The sequence below is a fragment of the Spea bombifrons genome, chromosome 3 (genome assembly GCF_027358695.1).
Source record: "Spea bombifrons isolate aSpeBom1 chromosome 3, aSpeBom1.2.pri, whole genome shotgun sequence".
Lineage (NCBI taxonomy): Eukaryota > Metazoa > Chordata > Amphibia > Anura > Pelobatidae > Spea > Spea bombifrons.
Window position 1 is genome coordinate 116,414,793 of NC_071089.1, and position 23,786 is coordinate 116,438,578.

The window sequence follows — 23,786 nt, forward strand, 5'->3', positions numbered from 1 at the left end:
GTATTCGCTATTTAAATATCCTTAATATACCATATACCGTATTTAATTCTATATATTAAGATTCTAAAACTACATTTAAAAGAAAAATCATTCCTGGTCACAGATTTTCAGAATGCAAATTATAGACAAACTGGTTGAGATTTTGAAACCCTGCCCGAGATGCGAAAAGACATAAAAAAAAAAAAGTTATTTTATAGGAATCCACGTAAAGTCTATTTCATTTGAGAAACGGATTCTCTCTCCAACCCGCGTGTAGCCGCCTGCGTTTGGTGCCAGATACAAGTGCACCCGACAGTAACCATCTGCTTGTCCAGGGTGAAGCTACTTTCGCACTCCTCCACATGACGCCTCAGGACCAGGACTTCTTGCTTGATGGGAACGGACACCACGCTGAGGTCCTCCTTACCATCCGAGTCCAGGCACCCACCATGATTGCATTTCGCCTCTGCAATGATCGCAGGGAATCTGTTGGGATCCTCGTTCAAACTACAAACCGAAAAAAAAAGAATAGAATCTGTGTTTAGTAAATAACACGGAAGCCTTCAATCGTTCAGTAACTCAAAACCATAACTGGCTTATTTTATAAAAACCTGAAAATTCTCACTCCACTGCTCACACACCTTCTAAATTAATTCAACCCCCCCCACAACAGTATTATTATTCTTAATATTATTTTCTTTTTATGATTATTATATTTCATTTTTATTATTGTTATTATAATAATATTATTTTGTTTTTATTATTATTATTTTTTTATTATTATTATTATAATAATATTATTATTTTATTTTTATTATTACTATTTTATTAGTATTATTATATTATTATTTTATTTTTATATAGCACCAACAATTCCCGCAGAGCTTCTTCCAGTCCCTACATTCAAAGGATCTAACAAAAGTAGAACTGATCGATGAAAGAGGTATAGAGTGGCGAAATCGGGACCTTCAACCGCAAAGCAGGACAGTTGGAAGGCAAGTATATACAAAGACGTGTCTTCATGTATAACCTAAGGTAAAGCTATCACAATATAGACACGTATAGATTAGATAAAACTCTCCATACATAAGTACAGGGCCGGCCTTAGGGGTGTGCGGCCTGTGCGGCCCCACAGGGCGCCATGGCAACAGGGGTGCCTGCCTGGGACTTGAATTAAAACATTGGGGTTTTTTTGTTTGTTTGTTTTTTAACTTTATTTAAATCCTCCATGTTAAATAAAGTTTTTTTTTTAACTTTATTTAACATGGAGGATGTTAAATAAAGTTAAAACAACAAAAAAAACCCGATGCTTTAATTTAAGTCCTGGGCAGGGGCGCCGAACGGTTGCTCGTAAAGTTTTCAGCAACTGCTCGGCGCCCCTCACTGTCCGTGACTCCGTCGCGGTGCCGGCGTTTCATGCTGAGCACCGAAATATGATGTCACATGATGTAATTACCCGTTCCGTCTTGTAGTTCAAGAAAGGGGAAAGTCCTCAACCTTGATTTGGCACGTCATGAGTTTTGTTATTGCCTTGGCTCTCACTACAGGTTTTTCTTTGATTAAAATAATTAAAAGTTGCCCCCCCCCAATTTTACATGCAAAATATTTCAGATTTACCTGTAGTTCCATGGAGACAGAGAACGCATTCGGGTCTCGTCCTGCATGCTTGGAGCATGATGGTTGCTATTCATGTGGAAATTGACTTTGATATTTTGTAGAAGCATCATGTTCTTCGAGGTAGGACATCTTTTAGCGAGTACGGCTCCGAAAACGAGTAACACGAGGACCCCCTGTAACTGAAACAGAGAGTAAAAAAATTACATTATCATCTTCATCTTGGGTTGTTTGGTCTCCACGGTCTAAATGATCTTCTACTTCTTATTGGTTTTAAGCAGACATGGGGAAACAATTGACCCTTGCACATGCAACTTCCTGATGTACAATGCTTGGACTTGCTGATAACACAAAGAAAACAAGCGCAAGGGAGAATTGTTCCCCCGAGCTACTGAAAAACGAAATTCCACAACGCATCTCAGTGGCTTCAAGATACATATTTTCTTTTTAAAAGTTAAACAGAACCTGAATTTTGGTTTATTTCTAAAAGTAATTAAATATATTTCTTTGATTAAACTACAATAATTGGTACATTTTTATCATAGGCATATGAATATTATCCAGAATATTTTGCTCTTCACCCCTACCGTATTATCTCAAATTCACGTGTATTAGTAGAAGACATAGATGCAAAAACAAAACAGAATATGGAGGTAGAAGAGGAGTAAGGAGCTAAAAAAAAAGAGATGTTGAGGCTATGTAAGGGTGTTAGAAAGAATGATGGTGCAAGAGCGAGCTATTTCTTCGCTATTTCTGGAGGGCTGAGATGAGACATTTCATGTAACCATCATTCATCGTGTATGGTCAATATGGTCAAGTCCTCAAGAGAGTTTTAGAGAGTTATATCTTAAAATAAATCTCACTATTCTGACTTGTGCATTATAATAATAATTGAACAATAAAAATAATTGATCAAACCCCATGGAAAAAGAAAATAAGCATTCAAATGCAAAAAAAAGATCAATATGAATAAATCCAGGGTAAATCAGTATTTTCTGGTTGCCTGAAAATGATTTCTGGCTGCCCAACAAAGCGTACTAACCTTTAAGTCATTAAAACGGACTCTTAGGGCTCTTGTTTATCCATTCCCCCCCCCCCCGTCAAGTTAAGGGAGATGATCATATTATTAAATTGGTATAATTTTTTAATTTATGTAATTTGCCTTTAGATATACTATTGGTGCTAGAAAGAGTCATCCCTAAATTATTTCTTAGAACACATAAGATTCGAAGAGCCCCCCTAATATATGATTTATTTCATTATGATATATGGGGTAAAAAAAAGTTGTGATCTGAAACTTACCACCACTTTGTCTCTTCTCCAAGTCATTTTAAATGTTCAGCTGTCTCGAGCGAAGGTTGTCTTCTAAGCCCAGGGTTCTCAGACCTCCACATTTTATATGATTTCGATACATACTGGGAATTCCATTTTACGTTATTGTGGTTTTTATCTAATTAAATAATAAAAAAAGAACATTTATTTTGAAGAGCGGGGCTCTGACGTAAAATGGAAATCTAACTTAAAAATTGCAGTTAATTATTCCTGTAATTCATTATCCAAATATATCATATTTTACCAGATTAAAATTGGGTCACACATTTGCATATTGACGTCAAGTGCTTGGTTTAATTAGGTCAAGATTTTAAGGTTTGGTGTAGTAAAATATGGTGACATTAAAGACCACCAACATGTAGGTGGGTGAAGACGTCTTAACCCTTTCTACAAGTCTAAAAACTTTTCCAACCCCTCTATTTAGCTCCATTTTTACTAGCCTAAGCCAAAAACCTGAAAAGAGTTTTAGGATCTAACGTTATGACTTTGAGCAGATCTGCTATTTTTCACCCCCGATTCCTACATATTACATTTCTATACACCAAATCCAGTTCCCAGTCATAAACCAAGTAGTCACAGCAACGTAAACACACAAGTTTGTTTAACCCCTTCAGGACCGGCGTTGGCGTACTGCGTCTTCCCTTGAAGACCGCAGTTTTATTTAAATATTTTAATTCCGTGCTCGTGATTCGCTTCTAAGCGATCACGTGTACGGAATTGAGGGGGAGTGGCTGCTACGGATCGCCCCTCGCGATCCCAGCGTTCATAGCGACGCTGGATCACGCATCATCGATGACGTACCTGCTACGTCCCGGTCTGGCAGTGACGTATGACCAGGAAGTTCCAGGTACGTCCCGGTCTTGAAGGGGTTAAACTGTGCTTCTCTCCCTGTTGTCAGAATCCTAATGCCTCCAAAGGCTGACCTTTAAACATCGCAGCGCAGGTTAATTGGATTCACCTGAAAGGGATGACTTCCGTCTATTAACCCTTTCATGCCGGGAATAGAGAACGCTCCAATCCGCTAATGACATAGAAAGCCTAACTTTGCCACTGTAGATATATATTGTGGCAAAGTTAGAGAGGCTTTCTATGTCATTTTATAGTGAAACATGGTATGCGCATGCGCAGTGGCCACTGGCCCGGCCTTAGATTAGACAGGACGTAATGTGATGCTAGTGCTTAATATAAACGGGGTGTGAGGAATGTGCAATAAACTGTTTTTGTTTAATTTTGCATTATCTTTTATTTGGAACAATACTTCAGCGTAATAAAAGTCGGGGTCCTTTTTGTAGCCACGTTTCTGGGCTTCAAGTTCCTTAATCTGGCTTTGGCTCTAGAACTTTAATTGAAGGCAAACATATAAGTAAAGAAGACAGACAGGCTGCTTCTGGCGGTGTGTCCTTCTGACCACATTCCAGAAGGACACACATATCGTGTGTAATATTGTCCCATGGATGGTCCAAATCAAGGCCAGAGTCCGGATGACTAAGCACTTAAGGCCAGCGGCCGCCAAATGACGTGCAAGCAGCCACCGGCTCGAAATGTATGGCCATACATTAGGCTTTCATGCTCACATAAACGTGTGGCCGTGCATGTCTAGCCAACTGCCACACACCGCAGGGATGGGATTATTTGCCCAATGCAAAGATGTCTCATGTCTCCCAGAAAATCTGTGAGTCTCCTGTAAATGCGGTTGATTCTCCCACCTCCCTTACACAAGCAAAATGATGCCCACGGGGGGGCCAGCATGGGCTATAGTGGGCCTTGACTGTTGTGCGGAGGAGGGGTAGGCTTTTTGGCGGGAATTTCGGGGGTGGAGTTGGGGGAAGATTATATAAGTGGCTGCTTTCCCGGGCTCAGGAACCATTTTTTGTGGTTAGCTTACCTGGTTGCGCGTCCCACCCTCCCTCCCTTTTTCTTTTGTTTGAAGGTTTGTGTCGTTTGTCACAGTCTGTGGGGCGGCAGCTTGCCAGGTATCCAGGGGGTTAATGTGGTGGTAAGTGAATGGTTGGTAACATCTGGTGGGAGGTTCTTGGCTGTCAGTGCTGGAACCTCAGGTCAGGGTGGGGGCATCTCGGTATGTCCCTTCCTTAAGTGGCATTTGGTTCTGGTACCCGGATTACTTGGCAAGCTTGGGTGTTTATTGTATATATTTACATGTTGGTGTTTGAGTCATTGTCCTTGTTAACGCACCTATGTTTATTGTTTCAGGTTTTGGCAATTTTTAATAAATAAAATTGGCTGTGGCCTTTTCTCATCCATATTTCTGGTGTGGTGTCTTTATTGGGGGGTTTTTAATGGGGAGTTAAGCCTAGCCCGGAGAATCGAAGCTACAACAGTCAATATCCCTGATGCACGCTCTCTCTTAACGTCTACCTTCCTTTGCGGACTGCGTCCAAGTCCCTGTCTTCTTTCCCTCAGCTCCGCTTCTTCTCGTGCCTCTTCTTGTTCTTCTGTCTTCTTTCTTTGGCCACTTCTCCCCTGTAAACGCCAGGGTATGAGAGAGAGAGAGTGAGTAAGAGTGAGAGAGGATGAGAAAGTGAGTGAGAGGTTGACAGAGCATAGGTGAGAGCGAAGGAAGCAAACATTCTGAGCTCTCTGGTTGTTTTGTTCTTTCAATCCTTCATGCTTATGCCGTAGTGAAGGGTTTTTTTTTGTCAGATTCTACAAACGCTCAGGTTTCCCTGAGTGAGAAATTGATGAAAAGAAACACAAGCTTTTGGAAACGCTGGAAGGTACTGGAGATACTCTTCATCGGAGCTTATTAACATCCCAAAAAATAATGGGACAGATGTAAAACCAAACGTTCAGCAGCAAAAAATATATTAAAGTCTTCTCAATGCAGTGCAATGTTGATTAGATTGCTGTGTGGGTTCCTTGCATTAAACTCATCAAAAATATAAACTTTAAGGAAATACTGTAATACTGTAAAGCTAGCCAAAAAATTTAGGAGCCAGTTTTTTCCTCAATCATGCTTTTATATATATATATATATATATATATATATATATATATATATACTGTATTTGCTTGATTATAACCCTCGCCTTATATTTGAGGTCGTCTTCTAATCAGACCTCAAATAGAGGTCTGATTACAAGACTAAGATCCAGATCCCCCGCAGCGCTGCAGGGGACCTGGATCCTCCTCTCTGGCAGCCTGTGCTACTGCTGCTGTCACTTCTTCTGGGGGCATCTATGACAGAGCACCGGCATCACATGACCTTCCGGTGCTCCATCACAGAAGCCCCGGCAGCATTGGAGGTTGTCTGTGCCCGTCCCGCAGCTGTTGAACGTTTGCGGGATGTGCACGGACAACCACCGCTGCTGCCGGCACCTCCGCCGGGCTTCTATGGTGGAGCACCAGAAGGTCATGTGATGGTCATATATTCACAAACACACTGATTCTGGCATTATACACACACACACTACAGTACAGTAAGCATACACTGACTCCAGTAATATATATATATAATTCACACACATACACTTATTTCCTCTTATCTTATTTCCTCGAACATGAGAATAATAGTGATGTCTACTGGCTTTTTATAGTCCATAACATCACTAGTAGTATTTTTTGACATAGTGACACCTGGTTTCTCTACTTCTGCTTATGCAACGATGAGGTGACCTTTGCCCGTAAACAGTTTATAAATGTAAAATCAAAGAGAAGTTCCCTGTATTTCCCTTAGCAGCGTAGCTGGGTTATTTGCAGTTAATTCCACAGGTTTCAGATGCCACATTTTAGAAAAAAAATAAATGTGGGGATTAGGAGGTGAAGGATAAGATCATCTCCAGGGGAAGGACTAGAAACCACGGGGCCCTGGTTCAAAAAATTGCCCAGGGCCCCCCAACTTCAACAGCTGGGCTGTGCCATCATTGTCCCCACACAACTGGTCTGTACCTTCTTTGCCCCTTGCCCCTCCCTTCCAACATACAACATGTGTAAACACACTTACACAAATTACACACACTCATACTCACTAACACACACTCACCCCACTTAGACAATTACACATCTATACTCACACACATATACACAATCACACACCCATGCTCATATACATACACAATTACACATCCATGCTCATACACATACATAATTACACACCCTTGCTCATATACATACACAATTACACATCCATGCTCTTACACATACATAATTACACATCCATGCTCTTACACATACATAATTACACATCCATGCTCATACACATACATAATTACACATCCATGCTCTTACACATACATAATTACACATCCATGCTCATACACATACATAATTACACATCCATGCTCTTACACATACATAATTACACATCCATGCTCATACAAACACACAGGTACACACCCATGCTCAAACACACAGCAGTACACATCCATACTCTCTCACACACACACTCAGAAGTACACATCCATGCTCACACACACACAAGTACACATCCATCCATTAGAAAGGACCCTTCCCATTTAATATCGTACACATTACAGAGACTCATTTTTATTTTGTTAAAATGATTTATTAAATCATTTATTAGAATTGTTTGAAAAAAATCTGAATAAATAAATAGAGCCTTATAAATAAATACATAATAAAAACATAAATAATTTTAAGATGCAACATGCATTCTTACACGTATGTCCACTCTTAAGAGTAACTTATATAATTAAACAGGGAAATATTCCCATTACTGCTATATCTTCTGTTCAAAGTAAAAACCGGACGGGTTATACTAGATGTTGGATGATGGGACGGACGCAGGTGCAGCCCACGGTGATCATCTTCTTCTCCATCCTGAAGATCGCTTTGCAGTCCTTCATCTCGCGGTGAAGGACAAGCATCTCCTGCTTGATTGGGACGGAATTCCCGCTGTTGTCTAAGTCACCATCTGAGTTCACGCAACTGCTGTGGCGGCATTTTGCCACCGGAATGACCGGAGGGTATCTGTTGTTATCGACATCATAGCTGTGGGCAAAAAAAAAAGAGAGAAATATTTAGAGATGAAACAAAGAAAAACTATATAGAATAGAAAATATATAAAAAGTGGAACCGTCTTTATTATAAAAGATAAAAACTAATAAAAATAAACTTGGTAATTGTATAACTTTAATAATTTGAGTTGGAAGAAAGGTCTAGAGGAAGGTCCATGGGAATGGGGAAGTGGACAGGAAAGAGGGCTTAAAGGTGCTGTTCCACTTAGATAAAACATTGTCGATAAAATAAGTGATTCATTTTGATTCAATATTAAAGTTTTTTCCCCAAATTCTTCCTTACACAATAAGTCCCGAGTCGCATTGTATAAAAAAAAAGGGGCACACAATCTGAAAAGCATTATCATTCAGATTCCTGGGTTGCTGCTAGAATAATAATGACCAATAAAAACACAAAACAATACAAGAACGCCCAGCAAATAACATTCAAAAAACGCCTAACTGCGGCATAAATATTGAGGATTCCGTCACACTATACGTTCATAGACATAACTTTGCCCACCACAACGTCAAAGTACCCCAAGTTTGGAGAGTCCTGTCTAAAAGCTTTGAAGGAAACGGTTCCTATCCCAAAATACTTTGAACTGTACTCATTCTGTAATGCTGTATTTTGCTTGTTGAGAGTTTATTATTTGAATTCGTGGGTAGGCAGCGTGCTCGTTACCTGTAGTCCCAAGGAGAGAGGGAACGCTTCGCCACGTTGGGTCCATGAGGCTGAGATTGTCCAGTGACGTTCAAGGTGACGGAGATCACTGATGGAAACTTCGTGTCTCTTTGGAAGTGACATCTTTTATTGAGTCGATGCAAGTCCATACCCTGGGTAGAGTCCAACACGCTGCTTCCCAGGATAAGTGCCAGGAACGTGAGATGGAACTACAGGAGAAATAATAATATTATACTCTATAGATACTCTATCTCTACAATATCCCTAACTAATGATTGAATTAATGGTCAAGAAAAATCAGGCAGATTCTAAAGATATTCAATGAATCTACTCATTTCCAAACATTGCTCATTCTTAAAATGTGTATTAATTATATATTGTATATACATATATATATATATGTTATATTTATTATATTAAAAAAAATGGCTCCCAACAATAAAGCTCCTTCTCAACGTATTAAGCAAATTAAAGACTATGAACTATGATAAAGTTCTTGCTTCTCTGCTGGCTCCCTAAATTAGCATTACCGTGGTGGCCATGTAAACTTGGACATCTATACATACTAGATGCTTCTGGAGAGTATTTTAATCCAAAACTGGGTAGATCAACTGCATGTCCAATGAAAAAATACATCTCTCAGAGTCTTCAGTCCTCATAGGAAAGGATGAGCATCCTCGGTAGAGATAACTCTAAGTATCGCATACCTAGTGCCACCAGTATGTTGAATAGAAGACTCACCATGGTTGGTTTCCACTGGAGGTCCATTGCGTTGCAGCTACTTCGGTTCCTCTATGTGAATAGATGCTGCCGGTGTGAGGTCTGAGTTGTACATGTCCAGAACCCAACATTATATAGAGAAGGAGCTGACACTGGGGTTTCCACTCCATAACAAAGAGTGGTTTTCCTCTGTGGTTTTTTACATCGTAATTATGTCATAGCCATTCCACAAATCAAAGGAAAGTCTGAGATAACTGATCGAGTATAGCTACTCTTCCTGGACTGCAAGCGGCAGGTGAATCATTAACCAAGTCAAATACAGAAATCTCTGAAAGTCGGTCATTCATTTGCATACTTCTTTAGAATGGAATAAAGCTGTGGTTTTCTAGTACTATGACCTCACAAAAAACAATTCATGGTGCGTTTAGGTTAACCCCCTCCACAAGCTTACGGCATTACTATATCATTAATATGACCTTAAAAAAAAAAATCTGCGTTTCTCCCTCTTTGGGAAAAATTAAATAGATAATAAATAAATTATAACGCCTTTTTTAAAAAAAAAAAAATTAAACATTTAAAATAATTGAATACACAATTAGACAAAGAGCAGTGATGTTACTATGACATCATCAAGGGTACTGTGTCGTTACAAGAGAGATTCTATGAGGTCTATAAAGTTCTGTAAAAAAGATCTTTAGTCAAAAACTAAATAATAGTAGGAATTTTAGTAGTGATAATAAAATGGAAGATTGTACAAAAGTGCCTAAAAACACCTTCTACCCCTCCCATTAGAAATAATAGAAAAATAACTGCCCTGTTCAACCCAAATTTAAAAAAAAAATCTAAAAAATATTGTAGTGTGGAAGGGAGAATCTTGTCCGTCTAAAACATATTAAAAACAAAATATGAATGTAGGTTATTATTTTCTCATGTAATGTTATTTTATATTTCAGCAGCGATTCCAAGCCAATGGAAGAAATGTCAAGAATTTCGTTTTGTCCTTATAATGTAGATTTTGTACATCGAAACGATATGCTATGTGTTTGAATATGGCTTAAGACAAAATTTTCAAAAAAAAATAAATAATAATAATTAAAATAAAAATAAATTCTGGTATTATTCTTAGATATCCTCCGATAAGAATCACTAACTTTGTGGTTGTAATCAGAAATGAGGCCCTAGGTCGATGTAACCCCGCGTGGCCTTTGGTCATCTGGCGATTCTAAATTTAGAGGTTCATAAAATTCAAGGTATTGTAGTAACGTCCAAAATAATTATTTTTCTGGCAATGTTTAACTTGTGATAACCATTAGAACGTACGTATGGTTTTATTGGAATATTCATAGCTCTGTTGGATGGCCATTTCCGGAGGGGTACTTGGCTTTACATGCCCCCTCCGGCCAGAAGGTCCTAGCCCTATAATTTAATTAAAGCACCCAGTACTTCCACGCTGAGCCAATGGGTTCAGAATTAAACCCAACAGTGTCTTTTCCATACCCTCGCCATTAATACAAGTCAGACATGCTCGGGTGGGCAACAGGGCACCTACAGCACTAAAAAGTGGGAGCGGGAGGTTGTCGGGCAACCAAAATGCGTAGACGTAAAGAAAGTTGGCATCGTCGGTCCGAGGGGTGCTTCTTTATAGATAGCAGAAAAACAAAATATAAAAATGCGAACAGAATAAATATAAGAGAAAGAAAGAATACTTTAATTATAAAGAAACTCTGCCGGGAATCTTCCGATCCCACCGACGTATGTAAAGGAACAGAATATATCACCAAACGGTCGATAAAGTGCGTGTAGGACTTGGTGTCTCCTCGGAGGCGCAAATGTACATAAAAGAAGAAAAAGGTATATATATATATATGTGTGTTTTTATCAAATATAATAATTATATCAATTAAGTTCTTTGGTAATTAAAGGACTTGATCAAGATTGGACTACAGGGGACGGATACAGGTATATAGGGCATAGGGTAAATAATAGGGGGCTGTATAGCCGGCGAAACGCGTGGGGCGATCGAGATACGCGTATCCTTTCTAGAGTTCTGGTATTTTATCTATATATTAATATTAATTGCGAGCGTATTTTAATTAATACATTTTGTTATTTTATATGAAAACAGTGCTGTGATTCCTATCTTTTATGTACGTTAGGGATTCTTTAACCTTTTGAATGCCAGAGGGCAAATGAACCATTGCTCACAGTTCTGGCACTCAAAAGGTTAACTCGCTGGCTATAACGCTCGCTTGCGATCGGCGTTGCCTTCCTTTAGTGTAACGTGACAGCCGTACTTTTCCTGTTCCCTTTTTTTTTCTCTGTATAGAGCCCGGTCGGCGGACTTTTCCCAATTTAGTTACGTTACAGTTCGCAAGTCGAGTGGAAGTTACCTCCGTATAAACAACGAGGAAACGGCGGGATTATTAGCGGCGAGGAAATTCAATCAGAATGTCGGGGAAGTTACATTCACAAAACACATTGTTCTAGATACCTGTCGGGGTTAATTTCCTTTGGAACTGGAACATTCAAAACTCAAGTCCTGTCTTAACCCTTTAAGTGCAAGAGGGTGAGAAAAAAAATTCCCCTCTTGGACTCCGGGCCAATTTTGAGAGATTTAAGAGTCAGATTAAAACATCCACTTTATTTCTTTTTTTCAGTAACAAAATTAAGCTATTCGTAGATACCTAAATGAGGGCAAACCAACTATCCGTATTTACGTGATATAATGGTTAAAAAACACAAAAATAATGCAATATTTATCATTATTTTCCTATATATATATATATTTGCAAAATCACTAAAAAAGAACTAAATAATTTCCCTAAAGCCCCCATAAAATAAAGCCCCCCCATCGCCTAAATAAATGCCTTCAGTATAATGGCTTGAAGGCTGCATACAAGTCCAACCCAAGTGCGTACCAAATCGCAGACAGGCTCGTATAAGAAAGGGTTAAATAATTATTGTAAAGAAACTAAATTTAGGTAGAAAATACACAAATATGCCAACCTTTTTACAACTATGCTTTTGAGGGCAACCCTCATTACCCTTATGATCACTCTGGTTGTGCGTGATAGGAGTTGTATTCGACAAAAAATTATATCTCCATGCCTTTTTTATTGTTTTTTTGGGGGGTTTTTTATGAGAAGCGGGGTTTTAGTGAGTGAGGGCATGTGACAAGACAAGAAATAATAAAAAAAATTCTCATGGCATTTTTTTCTTTATACCTTGATGAAGACCCTCATATCACGCAGATCGAAACATTGGTGTCGTACGGCGGGGTGGATAGGATTGCACGTTCCTAAATATAGTGACTGTCCCGTGTAAAACGTGACAGTTGGGATGTATGAATAATGTTGCTTTACATAGCGTTTTCTTTTTTTTTTTTGCATCACTACGTGTATGAGTAAAGATGGGCATCATGCAAGGAAGTTGCATAACACAAAGCCCCTACTTACCTGAATTCAAGGTCAGCTGTCCAGTTTCCGCCTCCACTAAAGTCGTCCAACGACTCCAGGACACCAGAGTGCGTGGTCTTAAAGAGACAGTAAAGTCTCAATGATATTAGCATATGTGTTATACATGCTTGCATAGGCTACTAGTAAAATAAGACCACTAGATTAGTAGAATAGTGGTTAATTAATTAATCTATTGGCTGCCAAGATTTATTTTTTTATTTTATTATTATTATTTTTTTATTATTATCATTATTATTTTTTATTATTATTTTTTTTATTTTTTTTATTATTGTTATTATTAGCATTATTATTTTTTATTATTATTATTTTTTTATTATTGTTATTATTAGCATTATTATTTTTTATTATTATTATTATATTTTTTTTTAATTATTGTTATTATTAGCATTATTATTTTTAATTATTATTATTTTTTTATATCCTTTGCTTTGGGTCAGCTGTTCCTTTCATGTAGGGATAGAGATAGGGACAGTATTTGGCCGTATCTGTGATGAATTATTAATTATTTAGTATTATATTTATCATTAATTAATAACATAATAAATTCTAATATAGTAAAATAGTATAATGAGCATACAAATTATCTGTTTACTTTGGTGGAAACGTACTGACACCCTTATAATTGTATAATAGGCTTTCACTTTTTTTTCACAGGTAATGAATACAAAGATATTTAAACATCATTTTTTTTGACGTGTTTGTTGTCTAAATTTATTTTTTATATATATCTTTTTGTTCTGAAATATGCCTCTGAAATACAGTCCGTCTAACCTTTGATGATGTACGTCAGCAGCAGGCAGATGCATAAATAAATTCCACGGCCTTCTAATAAAAGCAATTTATGGTTTCAGTGTTTTTTGTTGTTTTTAAGGGTTCTGTGTCAGACCGAGGACAGGCACATGCCACCTTATCAAGGATGGGCAGGCAGCATTCTGCCCAAGGGGGCAAGTCCAGCCAAGTGAACAAAAACAGGCAACACTCTAAATGTATTCTATCCACTACGTTCCGAAAACACACAGAGAGAGAGTACGTAAAAAGCCTATGAATGGAGCATAGAAAGGATCCAGTCTAAATGTGTTTCTCTATGCTTCCCCCGGTGGATATATGAGGAATTGCAAGCAACTTCAGGTAGTGGCCAAAAATGTTTAAATGAGAACAGCTCTGGGGCAATTCATCTTCTTTTACCCAAACCAACTAGGTTTTGACAACATTTATGTTTCTATTGATTGCCTGCCACCAAACTCATATTTCTACATAACCCCCATAAAATGGCTTGTAGTGTTTATTAATAAAGAAATATTTACGGTCCCAGACGCAATAAGCTCATTTTTGGATCACGATAAAAGTTTCATGGACTCTTAAAGTACTTTTTTTTTTTTTTGTATCTTTATTAAAATGTTCAAAGTACAATTAAAACAAATAAGAATAAATATCCGGAAGATGCGTTCGTTTTATAAATACACGGTAAGACAAATTAATACTTTCTAAAATGCAACATGCATTCGTACATATATAGTTTCACACTTTATAAGTGTTACTCTTCTGATACATTTGTGAAATGCATCTAATTTTACCAGGAAATATTCCCATTACTGCTATATCTTCTGTTCAAAGTAAACATCGGACGGGTTATACTAGATGTTGGATGATGGGACGGACGCAGGTGCAGCCCACGGTGATCATCTTCTTCTCCATCCTGAAGATCGCTTTGCAGTCCTTCATCTCGCGGTGAAGGACCAGCATCTCCTGCTTGATTGGGACGGAATTCCCGCTGTTGTCTAAGTCACCATCTGAGTTCACGCAACTGCTGTGGCGACATTTTGCCACCGGAATGACGGGAGGGTATCTGTTGTAATCGACATCATAGCTGTGGGCCAAAAAAAAGAAAGGAATTTATTTCGTCTTTCGTAGTAGCATATGTTTTTTTTATTTATTTTTCAATTTTTTTCACTTTTTTTTTTTTTTTGGTTTATTAAAAATAAATTATCTTACATTGTAAAAATACATTGAGAACATTCAATCTAAGACCTCAATTTTTTAATATCATTAAAAAAATGAAGTTAAAATTTAATTGAATCATCGTACATTCAATAATCATGTTAATTAACTCGGCTCAAAAAGGAGAAGGAAAAAGAGAAAAAAAATAATACAATCGAGTTATTGGAATTAATTATCACGGGGGAAGCATTAAGAGAGGGACAGCGGTAAATTCTTACATTTGATGATTTTTTTTTTAACCCCTTAACGTTGTTGCTTCTTAGGTAGGTGTGTTCATTCATGATGTCATAGGGCTCTTATTTTATTGTCTGTGCAAATGTAGCTAATGTGATCCCTATTCTTCCCTCCTCTTTTAGCGTGAACCCAATACATTATTTTCTTTTTATAAATAATTATTTATCTCAAGTGTTTTCTTTTTTTACTCACTGATTAAGGTCTGAGTCTTTACAGCGGGATAAACGGGCGGACTTAATGGACCAAAGGGGTCTGATGTGCCGCCAAAGTTGGTCACGTTTTATAGTAGGGGGGAGGGGGAATCTCGTTACCTGTAGTCCCAAGGAGAGAGGGAACGCTTCGCCACGTTGGGTCCATGAGGCTGAGATTGTCCAGTGACGTTCAAGGTGACGGAGATCACTGATGGAAACTTCATGTCTCTTTGGAAGTGACATCTTTTATTGAGTCGATGCAAGTCCATACCCTGGGTAGAGTCCAACACGCTGCTTCCCAGGATAAGTGCCAGGAACGTGAGATGGAACTACAGGAGGAAGACATACTTGAGTGACTTTTTGGGGTTCGGTTGTTTGTGACCTCAAAATGCTCCACGCTTTAACGGTACCCACTGAGAGGGTAATAGGGGGAAGAAGACAACTTTTGGAGAGCTGCAGTTATGAAGACGATGACTTCAGTGTTCCTTTCAAAGACCCAAGCCCAGCGAGCTTCTCGGGAGATATAAGTCTCGCTGGTTTAACTATGCATTATACGGGGTGAGCCGAGAAGCTCAATGGAGTTGACCCTTCGTAATAAATAGTGAAAAGCACCAAGTCTTCTGCAAAGCCCTGCTTTACGGCACCCGAGAAGACTGTCCCAACAAAGACTAATAGCTCTGGCCCAATTTGGGAATAATTATAATAAATAGTAAAAATAATATTAAGCAATTTTTGGGGTGTGTTTTTGGTTATTTTAGAACACGCTGCCCCATATACCGTGAACATTAAAATCCTTACTGGTCATATTGTGTATATGTCATATCAATACAATTAAATTGGTTAATAGAATATTTGGGTCAAATTACAGAAAATATTCCAGAAAATGAGAGAATATAGCACTAGCATTTAAATGTAGCTTTAAGAGATATTTTTCTCTAAACATATTACCTGTTCAGTACTAGATATTTCTATTCCAGAGTCAGCTATCTGGACTAACTGTATATAGAATCTGCCAGCAGATCGGCCCCATTCGGCCCCCTGTCTAGTCTACCCTTTTCTCCTGCTGTAATGACTCAAAAACCTTAATCAGTCGTTGGTCTCGTCTTAGATTCAGGAGCCGTATGTCTATCCCATGTATGTTTAAATTCCCTCACTGTATTAGCCTCTACCACTTCTGCTGGGATGCTGTTCCACTTATCTACCACCCAGTCAGTAAAGGAAAAGGACACTCACCAATGATGGTCTGCTCAGGAGGTCCATTGCTCTGCTGCTTCTTCTGCTTCTCTATGTGGATAGATGTGCTACCGGTGTGAGCTCTGAGCTGTACATGTCCAGAACCCAACATTTTATAGAGCGGTGCTGGCACCGGGGTTTCCGCTGTAAAAAAAGTGAATGTGGTTTTACTTCAAAGAGTGGTTTTCCTCTGTGCTTTCGAAAAAAAAAAAAAAAAACTATTATTATGTCATAGCCATTCCACAAATCAAAGGAAAGTCTGAGATAACAAATCATTGTGTCTCCGCTGAATCTGCAGATCAATCATTAACTAGATAAGTCAAGCAGAACCACCTCTCACAATACAACCATACAGAAATTCTACATTATTTTTCTGGAAATAAAAATAAAAATCTATAATGACAAGGTATAAAAATGTTCCTTTTCTTACTATAAAATTTTGATGTAAAAGAAGAAAGTTTTACTTTAATGAGAGAGTGGTAGGTAAGCGGATATGCCTCCCAGCAGAAGTGGTAGAGGTGGTAATACAGTGAGGGAATTTAAACATGCATGGGACAGGCATATGGCTTCTAAAAGACAAGACCAAGTACTGGTTAAAGTTTGCGTCTTTATAGCAGGAAAAACGGGCGACTAGATGTTTTTAAATAAATATTAAAATCATAAAAAAATAATAAATAATTCCAGCCCTGTCTCAGTTTTAATAAAATCACATGGAAAATTTAAATTGAATCATTTTGTATTTGTTTAAGGATTACGTATTACCGCACAATAAACAATGTGAGGATTTAAAGAAAAAAAATATATATATAATAATATAATAAAATAAAATTCTGAAATAAAAACTATGGAAAACATAATAAAACAGCAACATTTTTTAAAGTGGGGAAATAAATATACATTTATTTTTGATACAGTTTATTTTAAAAGTCTTAAGTGTAAAAGTCTACCCAAGAATTTCTACCATTACACCAAGTTGACGCAAAACTCTAGAGGTCTACCTAACATTTTCCAACATTCCGACCATTCCGGTCCATGAAAAAAAGAGAAAAGGGATCCTTAGCCTCAGTCCACTTAAAGGATTTATTGATATGAGTTATGGATTTAGTCATCTGTGCCCAACCAGGTATACTTTTTATAAAATACCGTCTTTAAGTGGGAAGAGATGTGAAGACCACTTATCTTAGACCCACCATGGATCTCTCCAAATCAACACATCTTTGTTTAAAGCTTAAATATATATATATTAATAGTCTGCCCTGTATCGTTTCTCCAAAAGATGTATAAAGTAACCTCAATAAACAGTAGGACTGGCTTCAGTAGGTCTGATCATATAAGCTGTGCGGTCCCTTTAAATGTCCATGAGGTCCCCCATGTCCTTGACTGTATTTCAAATAAAAATTGGTCATTCTTCATTCCAAGCAGAAAATGGGCTTATAGTGAGAAAAATGGCCAATCAAGCTTTAACGTGTCTGAGGTCACAAATAAGAGGCGCATATGCCATGGTGGGCTAGGTTACATATAAGTCCCTCCCCAGAGGAACCCCAAAGAAAAGTATCTTTCCCGACAACCATTTGATGGTTTTGTTTTCTCCAACTTATATGATTTAGTGGGTAGACGTTACTGAAAAAATACAGTTTCCTTATTTTTTCCATAAAAAGTCTATATATATATAGATATATGTCACTTATATAGCATAAAGCCTCCAAGCTCCATGTGCAAATTTCTATGAAAAAAAAAAAAGTATGATAATTGTAGTTATTTTCGCCCCACTTAATGAATGCACGGACCTCAACAACCACATCTTTTTTTCTGCCTTGAAGCTTACGGGAAAGAAAAGGAAGCCTTGCGGTTAACAAACCAAAGTCACCTCATTTGAGATGAAAGGTGACATCCGTCTGGTAAATTTGCATCGGAGAAGCAGTGCTCGTCTTAGAGTAGGTTATGGCCGGCTCGAGAGATTTGGAGATCGCCTGTCAAGTAACCTCTGATCGAAATATGAGCAACGTATTGTAGTCATTTTACAAAACAATTAGAATTTACAGGATTAACCCCTTAAGGACAATGGGCGGTCCCTAAACCCATTGAAAACAATGCATTTTGAGCCCGTACATGTACGGGCTTTGTCATTAAGGGGTTAAGCAGCTCTGTTTATATATAAATATATATATATATATATATATACTCCATGGTGAAGTTTCAGAGTCATGGGCAACATGGAGATCCAGCATGATAACCATCAATGGTGCGGTTCAAATCTGTAGATGAATTAAGATTAGTATTACGATACCGATACAGTAACTTACAATAGTTTCTGGCTTGGCCCTTGAGGGCTCTTATCTTATAATTACCATTTTACAAGCCAACAAACTGTGCTTATCTTCAAGTAATATATTAGTTATTGCTGTTGATTGAAAAAGAATCGGATTGGAGCCAAAGCTAACACCGCTTTATTGTTCAAATTGTAACAGTGTGACCCTGATAAAAAAATAACTTTTAGAATTCACCCCTCTGCCTTGGATCTGCCCATTTACCCCGAGGCCTAAGAGATAAAACCTTCAGGCCCCAAAGAGTTTATAGGTATTCCGGTGTTTATTTCAGTATCGCAGTAAAAGTTCGGGAAGAAAGTGATGTGCACCACTGGAGTAACTAGAGGGCTCGCAGTGGTCTCATATATATAGATATACGAGCATGGATGTGTAACTGTGTGTATGAGTATGGATCGTGTGTGTGTGCGTGAGCATGAATGTTTAGGTGTTTGTGTGTATGAGCATGAATGTTTAGGTGTTTGCAAGCATGTATGTGTAGGTGTTTGTGTGTGAGCATGAATGTGTAGGTGTGTTTGTGTGTGTGAGTATGTATGTGTTTGTGTGTGTGAGCATGTGTGTGTAATTGTGTGTGTGAGCATGTATGTATACATGGAGTGTGTGTGTTAGAATGAATGTGTACGTGTGTGTTAGTCAGTGTGTGTAATTTGTGTAAGTGTGTTTACATATGTGTGCCAGAGTGTATGTTAGAAGGGGGGCAAAGAAGGCACAGACAAGTTGTGAAGTTGGGGGGCCCCGGGGCAATTTTCGCACCAGGGCCCTGTAGTTTCTGGTTACGCTCCTGATGTGCACGTAGTAAATATTTACATTTTAATTTTGTATTTATGTCTTCTAAAGCAACATATCCAGTCATATTATAATAATAATCATTATCTCATACGCGACTCCTTCCTCTTTTCGAAAATTCACAGAAAAACTTACCTTTGTCAGACAACACAGGAAAGCATTCAGAGTACAAACCAACTTCCTATCGGCTCGTTCTGGATTTTCAGCTAAATGTTTGTTCTTGTGGATTTTCCGCAAAATATCTGTCCATAGCCTTACCTCAAGCGTGTTCGAAATTTACATTCGAATTTTCATGTGTTTTAATGAGTTCATAGAAGTGTGTGATGTCACACACTCAGAATTTGAAATATATTTCCTGCTAATGTTGAATGCTTGTACCATTCCCAGAAATCATTCTGAAATCATATTACATTTTGCCTCATACTTCGGGGAGAGCTTTATTGTCATGTGAACAAAATGACACCGCTTCCCTGCCCACAGAAAGTGACCCGGAGTCCCAGGGAAGCAGCTCTTTACCCCGAGGCTCCGGGGTAATACTTTTGTTAACCAGTTTCAGTGTATATTGGACAGGACTACGAAGTTTACGTCTGTGCCAGGTGGTGGTGTGGGAACCACTGCATTAAAAGGATTATCAGCCCCTCGTCCTTATTATTCTGAAAAGGCCCAGGAATTTGGGGTCCTAGGGTCCCTAGAAGCTTATTGGGGTACGAGTGTATCCTTTGATGCTAGCACTTATATCTTCTGCTAATGAGTTTTGTGATTATTTACTACCAGACATGAGAAGGTGTTTGTTATCATACCGCTGACTTATATGGGTTAAAAAAAAAAATTAGCTTCATAAAACTACTGCACATAATAGAGTCCTAACTCTTCTAAGAGGCTACTAAGACACAGGCATTCTGATCCGCCACAGGATAAATAGGAGGACAGACTCATACACTCCATTGGTTACATTAATGCAGTGAAATAGAATCTCAGTTGGTTTTCTTAATCACAAGTATTAAGAAATACAAAAAGAAAACAGCATTCTGGAACTTGGGATTCTATACTATATTTGCTTGCAAATGCTTGCCAAATCTGTATAGGTCGTGCCAGGTCACAAACATAATTGGTATGTAGTAAAATGATCCATTTCACAAATTAAACAAAATAAGAATGATAAATATCAAACAATTGGTACGCATCCAGATAAAGTAGGTGATATATTGCTACATGCTATATCTACTGTATATTAAATATATATATATATATATATATATAAAAACCTCAAATTAACTATTTGTTATGAGTCTTAAGCCCATTATATGTTTAGTGTATTTTCTTTGTATTATATCTATATTTTAGTGTATGGGGTAATAGTGTTATGCAAAAAATATAATCTTTTTACAAACAAATATTTTCTTCCACCCGTTACACTGAAACTTTTCATTTGGCAGGATCCAAGTGAACGTTACCGCAGGGCCAGTTGCCTAGGCCCAAACAACCACAGGGGGCCATGCGCGGCTGTCATATTACCTAGCAATTCCGTGGCAGACCTCTTTATTTTAAGGTGTAATCTGAGACCGAGAAACTGTAGAAAATTTAAATAAAACTGAGAGTAGATCCCCCCTTTCTCTAGTGGTTTGCTCCATGTGCACTTCCTGTCTGGAGTATGAGCAGGGAGTGATTCCTGTGACAGAGTGCGTCAGGGGCTGTCTGCTTAAGTGTATTCTCTAGATAAGGACAGTACACTCAGTAAATGTGGGGACTTAGTGAGTGAGGAAAATATACTCAGTGAGTGAGGACATTATACCCAGTGACTGAATAACGGCACAATACTGTGAATGAGGTATTTAGTTACCAAGGGCTTTATACCCTATGAATGAGCGAGAACAGTATATGTTTGAGTGGTGGCGGATGGACACCACCAGTATAGACCTTCAGAGAGGTCGTGTGCTCAAGATGTTGAGAGATTCAAAATGACAGTACTGGAGCCGGACTCAGATTGGAGCTCAAACCGAGTCAATAAGCCTGTGGTATGGGAGCGGAGTTTCCGGCTGGGGTGACCCAAAAAAGAGAGGAGGGCTGGTAACCAAAATAGATTTCCAAGGAGGCAAAAGGTAGTCGAGGCTAATGATACTAAAGGGGCCATGCTTGGATACTGTGAATAGTATTTTATAGCTTGTTATGGTATATTTTGTATGTATAGATTTATAGCAAATCATATAAATCTAAATCTTAAGAGATACGTTTATTCTGTAGAAAGTAGGTAATTCATTTAATTTTCAAATAAGGTAATAATTACACAAGTGAATGCTTTACACACCAGATCTTTTTTGGATCTTAATCTTAAATGCCGATTTCATTCTAATGCGACTTACAGTGAAATCAGGTCACCTACAGAGAACTTTCCTCAAACTGCGACCTATAATAATTACTCATCCTAAATCTGGTCACAAAAAAACGAATTTAGAGATCTTTACAAATAATTGATACGCGTTCGTAAATCTCAGCGCGTCGTGGAAATATTTTGTATGATGCCAAAAAATGGAAAATTAAAAATGTTGCTGCTGACAATATGGAGATTACTTTTAATTACGTGATCCACCTACCTGGCTAGATAGAACACTTTCAAAACTAAATATAGCCATCGTAGCATTATCTGTATTATTCATAAATGATGACACCAATGCAAAATAGTTCCCTGCTCACATCAAATTTTGCCCCCGTCATATTTCTCCAAGTCTTAAAGGCACGCTAAAGTCATGCAACAAAGCCAGGCTGGGGGGGGGTTCATGTCCTGGCAAAGGGCCAGAAAAGCCAAGTGACCCCCACACACAAACTGGCCAACATATTTACACACATTCTCACACTTACAAAAACTTAGAAGCTCATGCTATCACACACATCCATTCACACCCACGCTAACACACACACACATACTTGCACTAATGCATACTTACACATCCACACTCTTAACACACGCTTCCTCTAGCACTCTAATGCTAACACATAGACACTTACACATACAGATTTTTGGGCACACTGCACATGTCAGGTCCTGGCCCCAATATGTTAGGGGAAAAACCCTGCATTTTAAAAGGGCTGGGACCATTTTGCTCCTATGCGAAAAAACATCTGAAGTATAAAGAAATGAACTGTTTTCAAATGCATTTAAATATATTACTGAAAGAAAGTAATTTAAAACAGAGAAATTATTTTCACAGTAGGTAATAAACAATTCCAAATAAACTTGTAGTTCCCTTAAAAAAAATGTAAAGCTAAAAATGTAAGCTCAGAGGGAGGCTGAGGGAGGCGGACGTGTGTGAGCCGCGTGGATTATCAGAGAGAGTGAATGTGTGTATGAATATGAATATGCAGTTACAATAGCCATTTACAACATTAACAACGCCTGCGCTGGATTTCTGATCCGTTTCATGTTATTTAATTGGACAATATGTGCTTCAAAAAGTAAAAAGGACATTTTATATAAATTATATATATGTACAATTGTGTGAAGAAGAAAGTACGCCCTCTTTGAATTCTATGGTTTTACATATCATAATAACAATCATCTGTTCCTTAGCAGGTTTAAAGATTAGGTAAATGCAACCTTAGATGAACAACAACACATGACATATTACACAGATTTATTCAACAAAAATAAAGCCAAAATGGAGAAGCCATGTGTGAAAAACCAAGTACACCTTATGAATCAATAGCTTGTAGAACCACCTTTAGCAGCAATAACTTGCAACACCTTGGTTCTTTTCTTTAATTTGCTTTAGTAAATTCTGATAAAAATTTGCTACAGCTTTAGTGAGAGAGAATGCATAATAACGTAAAAACCAAAGAAAAATTAAAAAAAAAAAAACTTTCATGTGCTAAAATAATTAAATTATTTGTCCCTTACAACATTCGTATTAGTTATTTTACATCTGATTAGTAAAACCATGAATAAAAATAGACATTTTTGCAGATTTTTATTTTGCTTCTTTTTTGGGGTATGATATAAGATTTTATTCACTCAAAAATACGGCACAATTTGCAGACATCTTTAATGCACACATCTTTAACGCACTATAAAAACGCAAACATAAAAGGATATACTGAATAAAAATAAACGAATGGTCTCCAAAATGTGAAAAATAAATACAGATTTATTTTTATCGTATTTTTAATATTTGCTCTTGTTTGGAATAAATGGGTTAAATTTTTGGGATGTCCTTGGCACCACAGGAGTTAAGAAACTAAGATTTTTT

General features: G+C 37.8%; 3 protein-coding genes across 3 annotated transcripts; all 3 read right to left on the bottom strand.

The window, feature by feature from the left end:
• Window positions 1-212: 212 nt before the first annotated feature.
• On the bottom strand, window positions 213-2,922 carry LOC128484165 (interleukin-17A-like). Its single transcript, XM_053460484.1, has 3 exons — window positions 2,896-2,922; window positions 1,597-1,775; window positions 213-486 (listed from the first exon to the last, which is right to left on the bottom strand). Exons 1-3 carry the CDS (start codon window positions 2,920-2,922, stop codon window positions 213-215), a joined length of 480 nt encoding a protein of 159 aa, XP_053316459.1.
• A 4,688-nt stretch (window positions 2,923-7,610) lies between these two features.
• On the bottom strand, window positions 7,611-9,351 carry LOC128484166 (interleukin-17A-like). Its single transcript, XM_053460485.1, has 3 exons — window positions 9,325-9,351; window positions 8,584-8,792; window positions 7,611-7,893 (listed from the first exon to the last, which is right to left on the bottom strand). Exons 1-3 carry the CDS (start codon window positions 9,349-9,351, stop codon window positions 7,656-7,658), a joined length of 474 nt encoding a protein of 157 aa, XP_053316460.1. The 3' UTR covers window positions 7,611-7,655.
• Window positions 9,352-14,145: 4,794 nt separating this feature from the next.
• LOC128484167 (interleukin-17A-like) lies at window positions 14,146-22,175 on the bottom strand. Its single transcript, XM_053460486.1, has 3 exons — window positions 22,137-22,175; window positions 15,323-15,531; window positions 14,146-14,646 (listed from the first exon to the last, which is right to left on the bottom strand). Exons 1-3 carry the CDS (start codon window positions 22,173-22,175, stop codon window positions 14,409-14,411), a joined length of 486 nt encoding a protein of 161 aa, XP_053316461.1. The 3' UTR covers window positions 14,146-14,408.
• Window positions 22,176-23,786: the final 1,611 nt, after the last annotated feature.